The sequence below is a fragment of the Gekko japonicus genome, unplaced genomic scaffold (genome assembly GCF_001447785.1).
Source record: "Gekko japonicus isolate JY-2015 unplaced genomic scaffold, Gekko_japonicus_V1.1 scaffold3769, whole genome shotgun sequence".
Lineage (NCBI taxonomy): Eukaryota > Metazoa > Chordata > Lepidosauria > Squamata > Gekkonidae > Gekko > Gekko japonicus.
Window position 1 is genome coordinate 77,031 of NW_015175482.1, and position 9,023 is coordinate 86,053.

The window sequence follows — 9,023 nt, forward strand, 5'->3', positions numbered from 1 at the left end:
GGACGTCTTTGGATAGGAGGTTATTATTTCTTATTAAAAGACTTTACACCTCCACATTCTGTCAGGTCAGGTGTTCCTCGTCTGGGAGACTTTCCCCTAAGATCTGTATTAGGAAAGGGGTAAAGCAGGGGTGCATTTTAGCCCCCCATCTGTTTAACCTTTTTCTAAATGACCTTGCCCCTTTTTTGTCATCAGTAGACGGTCATAGCCCTAGACTTGGTTCCTCTCTTATTCCCTTGTTATTATATGCAGACGACACGGTTCTTTTATCTACTTCTCGTGTTGGATTAAATCGTTTACTGAACCGTTGCCATGAATATTGCGTGATTAACAGATTGGAGTTGAATTATGAAAAATCAAAGGTGTTAGTCATCCCCTATCCCCGAAAATCTCATAAGTGGATTATTAATGGCAACAAACTTGAACAGGTTAAGCACTTCAAATATCTGGGCATTTATTTCCAATCCAATGCTACTTGGTCCTACCATCGTAAAATGGCTATTAATGTAGCTAAAGTTAGTGCTGCAGCAATTTCTCGCTTCTATTTTTCTGCTCGAGGTAACCAGTATGTGCCAGCTGCACTTAAAGCCTTCAATGCTAAAACTGGAGCTCAGTTACTGTATGGGGTACCTCTCTGGATTGACTCAATGGACATTTCAGTTGAACGAGTCCACTCTACCTTTCTGCGAAAGGTCATGGGGGTACCTATGTGTGTTCCATATGCTGCTCTGTGTTTGGAGTGCGGTCAGAACTTGCTGGCTACTAAAGCATGGATCCACACGATTAAATTTTGGTTACGAGTCCATTTTAACTCTGACCCCTTCAGTTATATGTACCAACTACTTTCGGAATCTGATAATTCCAGATGGCTATCTTACATCGAAGCCAAAATAAGTGCCCTGAATTTGTCCCTAGAATCCTTATATATGCTTTCTGAGTCTGAGGCCTTTTTAAAAATAAAATCTAGATTATTGGGATCAGAGCTACAAACTCTTTATAGCCTGGCTAACAGAACCTGTTCTCCCTTACATCTGGGGATTATTCCTAATGCAAATCTTCCAGCAGTATACCTCTACCAACTCATAGCTCCTAATTTGCGTAGAGCCATATCCTTGGCTAGATTTAATGTTCTTCCTTCAGCTATTTTATCTGGCAGATTCCAAGGGATTCCCTATCCTAGCAGGTGCTGTCCTTGTAGGAAGGATTGTGTTGAAACTGTTGCCCATGTTCTCTTCCAGTGCCCTCTCTATTTGGCGTCCCGTCGGGATCTTCTATATCCCATATTAGGCTATTTTTTAGAGTCCCCTGATGATTTTAAGCTTCTTTTCTTGCTCGATAACACAGACACAGAAATAACTGAAATAACAGCAAAGTTTCTCTGCAGTGCCATGGCCCTACGGCCTGATAAATGATATGATGAATTAGGTTTTTCTGTATGGCGATACTCTGTGATGTTACTCGGCAATTTTAATTTGACTCTGTGTGTATTCAGATTAAGGTATTTTTTTTTATATGCCAATAAAAGGCTTTGGATGGATGTTCTTGAAAAAGCAGTTTCTGTGAAGAGCTCTCTCGGCCCCACCTACCTCACAGGGTGTCTGTTGTGGGGAGGGGGAAGGGAAAGGAGTTTGTAAGCCACTCTGAGACTCCAAGTGAAGGGGGTGGGGTATAAATCCAATCTCTTCTTCTTCTTTAATGTTTCCATTTCAGGCACATCCGAATCTCATTTTGTGTGCCTCTTCTTTAGCAAATCTTGTCACCGATTCCTTCAGGCCAAGTGCTGATGCTTCAGCATGTTCAATTGAAATAGCCGGAACTGATAGATAAAACGGCCGTGTTTGGCACCAGTAGAGTAATGAAAATCAGCTCACCTTCCTGCAGAAGTCGTACACTGAATATGAATGGTTAGGGTTGCCAACCTACAGGTGGGGTCTGGAGACCTCCTGGAATTACAACTGAGCTCCAGACTACAGAGATCAGGTCAATGGCTGCTTCGGAAAGTGGAGTCCAGGGCATGATGCCTTGCCTAGGTCCCTCCTTTGACCGAAACCCACCCTCCTCAGGCTCCACTCCCAAATCTCCAGGGATTTCCCCAACCTGGAGTTGGCAACCGTAGTTCACTGGCGGAAGAACCCTAGGTTTGTGGATGCACTGGACGGGGAGTAGCTTGTGGACTGTGCACCAAAGGAACCAGCCCTTCTTAAGATTTTTTTTTCATGAAGAAATTCATAGAAGCTCCTGCCCTGCCCACCCATTTGGAGAGTCTTGAAGGTGCTGCTGGAGCGTCCGGCTCTTTTCTGCTGGAACAGCCTGGCCCAGGTCATCACCACACACACACACCCCAGCCCGTGCAATTTGCAAGAGAGGTGAAGCTCCTGAAGAGGTCAAAGAATCGGATGGAGAGACCCAGGTTCAAGTTGCCACCCATCCCTGGAAGATGCACACACTCAGCCTCACCTCCCCTGGAAGCCCCCGTGTCCCCCCCCATGGAAAAAAAAGAAAAGAAACCCCGCCCAAGGCCTGGCCAGCAGCATGCCCACCCACCCCCCGCAGCCACCCGACCCCTCTCTCACCGGCCTCTTCAGCCGCCCACTTCCTGCACCAGAGGAAGGCTGAGTGCCACGATGCCAACGGGACTCGAGGGGAGGTACAGGTACATCTACGACCGGCAGGAGTTCGTGCGCTTTCACAGCCGTCGCAGGACCTACGAGGCCGTCACCGAGCTGGGCGAGCCCGCCGCTGGAACAGTCAGAAGGAGGTCCTGGGCTGGTGACGGCCTCGTAGACAATATAGACAGTAACATGGTAGCTTATAAATAATAACATCATCAAAAAGTCGACATTACAACCAAAAATACTATTTAACAGCAACTAGATCCAATAATCAATATTCTAATATGCCCAAATTCATTCCAATATTCATTCCATTAATCATTAGTTGAGTGTTAATCTCTACTTATGGCATTCCTTGAGCTTTATATCATTACCTACATTAAAGCCCAATTTTCAAAGATCATCCCTTACTCAGGAGTCAGCTAGGTATTATCCTTACTTCTAGTGCTATAATACAATTAATCCAATAAACTATGAGTTATTTCTACTTTAATCATATATGCTTTTGAGAGTTTATTTCATATTTTTAAATTATTTTCCATTTTCAAACAATGACTTTACAAATTTGCTATCCATCTCCTTTATTTCTAAATTACTTCTTACTATTTCACTGTTGTTCCTCACAACCCTTCATTTTTACCACCATTTTTCCCCATTCAAGCTTACACACATGCTATTTTATTAATCACTTTGTAATTATATTCCAGTTAACTTTCATTAATTTATATCTAACCATTATATCTTTTAATCTACTTTCTCGAATCCATTTCTTCCCATCAGCCACATTTCCACAATTTATACTCATTCATACTTACACTTAACCCTAATTACTACTCACAAATTGATTATATTTACATTCACCCTTACTTCTTACTATCCATCTCCTTTATTTCAAAAATACTTCTTCTTGCTACTTTACTAATATTCCACTTCACCCTTCATTTTTACTACCATTTTTCCCCATTCAGACTTACACTCATACTATTTTGTTGCTCACGTTTTAATTAACTTCCATTTAACATTCCTTAATTTATATCTGACCATTATATCTTTTAATCTACTTCCAGGGATCCAATTCTTCACCCTTACTTCATCCTCCTCCATACCTTATAACTAACACCAAGTTCTTCCATCCTATCCAATACCTGCCAAAACTTATTAATTACTCTTCCATACATCTTCCTTCTTCTTCTAAATGCGTGTAACCTCTTCCCTTGTAACACCATGTCTCTATGTTTCCATTCCTTGAAGGTGTGGTATATATTTTCCAATTTGTTTTCATTCACTTCCCGGAGGTTCCATTCCTCTTTTGTAGTGTCCCCTTTAAATTTCCATTTACGCAGTCTTTCTTTTCTACCTTTCCAGCTTTTTTCTCTCTTCCTGTATTTTTTCCCCTGCATTTTTTTTGTATTCCTATGCATAGTTTCCCCATATTTATTGCCTTCTTTCTTGATGCTTGAGTTGGTGGGGATGAAGGGGGCAAAACCTCGGCATAGTTTTTCCTTTGCAAACATCCCCCACTTTCCTCTGTACTCTGAGTAGCTTGTTCCAGTTCCCCCCTTTTTTCTGCTTTAGGTGGTAAGTTTTTAACTGTGTCCAATAAGCTTGCACAAGCCTCTTTTATTCCTTGTTGTATTGCTTCCCTCAATATTTAAAAAAATTATTCTATTGATAAGTCCTCAATTAGGGTGTTTTCGTCTATCTCCTCTTCCTCCTCTCCTGCATTTGTCACCATTTTACTTATTCTGTTGCACTTAATCACTAGTAATTCCACTCTAAAAAATATCCTAGAATTTCTTAAAGTTGTTAGGTAGCCTCACCCGAGAACATCACAAAAAAATTCCCCTATAAATAAGAATAAACTTAGAGAGACAGTTCATCTTCTTCAGATTATTTTTCTGGCCGCTGTATCTCTTCATTCCAAATCATGCAGCAAAGGGTAGTTCCACTTTTCTTTTCTCTTTGTTTCTGGTCACTCACAATCATTTGTCCTTAAATTCCTTCTCTTTTGTTGCTGTATTCGTTTCAGTCCGTTCTTATTTTATTTAAAAAGGTTGGCTGCAGCTAACTGGAACATGGGCGGCCATGTTCCATCCCGTATGCTGCTCCAGCTTCGGGGCGAATAATTGGACACCCCCCCATCTTGCCAGAACGGGAGGGGCCAAAAACAAAGCCCCCTGCACCAGCTCTCTCTCCGGGAGACCTGGAGGGCTCTCTCAGAAACCGGGAGAGCCCAATCAGAGTGGCTGGGAATTGGGCGGGTCGGAGCTCACCGAATGCCGCCCGTCGCCGTGCCAACCGGAAGTCCCATATTTTATGTTCCTAAAGTAACAGAATGAACGGAAAAGACAAAAGAAATGTTAATGTAGCATATTTTTCTGAAAATTTCCGTTTCCCCCCGGAAAAAACTGGAGAAAAACCGGGTATTTTCCGAACTTCAAAATTTCTGGAAATTTTACATCTATAGGAGGGATTAGGGTTGAGAAATGCCTCTCGAGAACTGCTTGTCAAATAAAATGTTTGTGAATTAAGGATGCCAGTTGGTCACACTATGGTTATATCAGTGGGAGAGAGGCTGTAGATATCTGTTACTCTCTCAGCTTGTCTGTTGCTTCATGCAATTTGGGAAAGGAACTGTTTTTACCAGTTTTGAAGATGTCAGAGTTAGGATGGCAGATAACCTGAGGTAGCAAGTTTCACAGAGGAGGGGAAAAACTAAAAAGGCCTTTCTTTGTGTAACTTTGTTCTCAGCCTTTCTGAACCTTCAGCGCCAGGGCGTTTGAAGAACCTGATCAGTACCAGCTATAGGAAAGTTTCACCCTTGTATGGATTCGCTGAGGAACCCAGAGATCGGATCTGTGCCTCAAGCTCTTGCCACACATTGAGCATTGATAAGGTTCCTTTCATGAGAAGACTCCTCGATGCTGAAGATCAGCTGATCCTTCATCCAGCAGAGCCCTTTGCCAATCTTTGCTTGCTTTCTTCCCTGTGGGATCTTTCTGAGGTTTTGAACATGGATAAAGCTCTTTCCACACTCTGGGTATTTATAACATTTCTTCCCCGTTAGTGTAAGGTTTATGTTTAGATTAAAGCTTCTTACAGCAGTTTATATCTTTTCAATGCTTTGTATGGTTGTTTCTTGTCTTTTAGATGTGCAATAGGAGAAAAGCTCTTTTCATGGCTAAGCAGTTACATTGTTTCTCCCTGTGTGGATTCCTCATTGCAGTAGAAGAGAATCACTCTGACTGAATCTCCTTCCACTCTTTGAGCATTCAAAAGGTTTCTCCCCTGTGTGAGTTCTTTGATGTCGTTGAAGATGGCCATTCTGACTGAACCTCTTTCCACTCTGAGCATTCAAAAGGTTTCTCCCGTGTGGAATCTTTGGTGCACTTGAAGATTGCCACTCTGACTGAATCTCTTTCCACACTTTGAGCATTCAAAAGGTTTATCCCCTGTGTGGGTTCTTTGGTGCCTCTGAAGACTGTAACTCTGACTGAATCTCTTTCCACACTCTGAGCATTCAAAAGGCTTCTCCCCTGTGTGGGTTCTTTGATGTTGTTGAAGATGGTCACTCCAACTGAATCTCTTTCCACACTCTGAACATTCAAAAGGTTTCACCCCTGTGTGGGTTCTTTGGTGCTTCTGAAGATTGGCACTGTAACGGAATCTCATTTCACACTCTGAGCATTCAAAAGGTTTATCCCCTGTGTGGGTTCTTTGGTGCCTCTGAAGACTGTAACTCTGACTGAATCTCTTTCCACACTCTGAGCATTCAAAAGGCTTCTCCCCTGTGTGGGTTCTTTGATGTCGTTGAAGATGGCCATTCTGACTGAATCTCTTTCCACACTCTGAGCATTCAAAAGGTTTCTCCCCTGTGTGGAATCTTTGGTGCTCTTGAAGACTGCCATTGTAACTGAATCTCTTTCCACACTTTGAGAATTCAAAAGGTTTTCCCCCGGTGTGGGTTCTTTGGTGCTCCTGAAGACTACCACTGTCACTGAATCTCTTTCCACACTCTGAGCATTCAAAAGGTTTCTCCCCTGTGTGGGTTCTTCGATGCACTTGAAGATGGTCATTCCGACTGAATCTCCTTCCACACTCTGAGCATTCAAAAGGTTTCTCCCCTGTGTGGGTTCTTCGATGGTTTCGAAGACTGCCACTATGACTGAATCTCTTTCCACATTCTGAGCATTCAAAAGGTTTCTCCCCTGTGTGGGTTCTTTGGTGCTGATGAAGATTACTACTGTCACAGAATCTCTTTCCACACTCGAAACATGCAAAAGATTTCTCCCCTGTGTGGGTTCTTTGGTGCCTCTGAAGATTACCACCGTGACTGAATCTCTTTCCACACTCTGAACATTCAAAAGGTTTCTCCCCTGTGTGGAATCTTCGATGTAGTTGAAAAATACTACTGTGACTGAATCTCTTTCCACACTCTGAGCATTCAAAAGGTTTCTCCCCTGTGTGGCTTCTTCGATGCCGTTGAAGAGTGCCAGTCTGACTGAATCTCTTTCCACACTCTAAGCATTCAAAAGGTTTCTCCCCTGTGTGGGTTCTTCGATGCACTTGAAGATGGTCATTCCGACTGAATCTCCTTCCACACTCTGAACATTCAAAAGGATTCTCCCCTGTGTGGAATTTTTGATGTAGTTGAAGACTACTACTGTGACTGAATCTCTTTCCACACTCTGAGCATTCGAAAGGTTTCTCCCCTGTGTGGCTTCTTCGATGCCGTTGAAGACTGCGATTGTCACTGAATCTCTTTCCACACTCTGAGCATTCAAAAGGTTTCTGCCCTGTGTGGGTTCTTAGGTGCAGTTCAAGATTGCCACTCTGACTGAATCTTTTTCTGCATGCTGAACATTTGACAGGTTTCTTCCCTGTGTGAGTTGTCAGATGCTTTTGAAGATTCCCACTTACAGTGCATCTCTTTTCACAAACTGAATATTCAAAAGGTTTCTCCCCTGTGTGGGTTCTCTGATGCCATTTAAGATTCCCTGTCACACTGAATCTCTTTCCACACTCTGGGCATTTAGGAAGTTTCTCGACTACGTGTATTCTTTGGTGTACAAAGAGCTGTGATCTGTTTCTGAAGTACTTTTTGCACCAGATGGATTTTCTTGCCTTTATTATCCTGTTCTTTGGAATATGTACATTATGCTGTCTTCCATCTCTCTTCTCAAGCATATGACCGCCTTTCTTTCTCATTGGTCGGCCTCGATTGCTGACATTTTTTTGCTGATGAGGTTCTTTGCCCTCTTCATTGCTCTGAGCCTCCTCTGCTGGAAAAAACAGAGCAATCCTGTTAGCACCTGGGAAGGCTGGGAAGGTCCAAAGGCATCTATGTGACTACAGTAGATAAGGACTGACAGCTGTTTGGCCTTGTCCAGCTTGGCTGATCTTAACCACCCCTCCACCTTTCCCCAGAAAAACAGATTGCTTACCTGTAACTGGTGATCTTCGAGTAGTCATCTGCGCATTCAGACCCATGGGATCTAGTGCGCATGCGCTGGATAGATCGGCATTGTAGCAAGCTCTTAACGGATTTTTGCGCCCAGACCTCGGACATGTGCAGGAACCCCACCACGCATCCCCAGAGGGGTGGGCGCAGACATCCTGCCAGTTCCTTCAAACCACCGCGAATCAACCCCTATGAAAATTGTAGAAGCTGACAGCAGCGGGGAAGGAGGGTGGGTGGTGTGAATGCACAGATGACCACTCGAAGATCACCAGTTACAGGTAAGCAACCTGTTTATCTTCGACGTGGCCTCTGTGCTTCACACCCATGGGAGATTAGCGAGCAGTGGCCTACCTGGAGGAGGGTGCTGGCAGGTCCTTACTGCTTAGCCGATGATAGGATGTGACGTCCCATGTCGGTACGAGAGTTCTTACGGACGTCTAGGGCAGTGGTGGGCAAACTCATTAGTCAAGGGAGCCAAATATCAACAGTACAACAATTGCAATTTATTTTGAGAGCCAAATTTTTTAAACTTAAACTATATAGGTAGTTGCTAAAAATGTCCTCAATCTGATTGAGGTATGTTCGCTGAGGTTGACCCCTTCCAACTCTCCCATCCACACTCGTCTTGTATACTTGTTTTGTCTCCTTTCGTTCATCCTCTCTATATGTCCAAGGTATCCATAAAATTAAATCATGACAAAATAAATCATGACAAACACTAATGTGAACAATGGCCTTGCATCTCCTTGGAAAGTTTGGGTAAGTCAGGTTTGTATGTTGTTGTTTTTAATTTTAGGCACGCACTAGAGAGCATCAATATGTATGGCCTCGCTGGACCAGATTCAAGGTTCTTAGCTAGCAGCTAGCATTCTGTTCCCAACTGCAGCCTTCATATTCAGAGGTTCAGTGTCCCTGAACGCAAGCTTGATTAAGTTCACAATATATTTCAT

The 9,023-nt window shown here is 43.2% G+C and overlaps 1 protein-coding gene across 1 annotated transcript in view; it reads right to left on the reverse strand.

The window, feature by feature from the left end:
• Positions 1-6,047: 6,047 nt before the first annotated feature.
• LOC107122833 (gastrula zinc finger protein XlCGF57.1-like) overlaps positions 6,048-9,023 on the reverse strand; it is a gene marked incomplete at its 3' end in the record, with an annotated part of 19,054 nt that continues 16,078 nt past the window's right edge. Inside the window, exon 3 of the mRNA XM_015425973.1 lies at positions 6,048-7,894. Coding sequence (XP_015281459.1) covers positions 6,048-7,894 — 1,847 coding nt within the window. The remainder of the gene's footprint in view (positions 7,895-9,023) is intronic.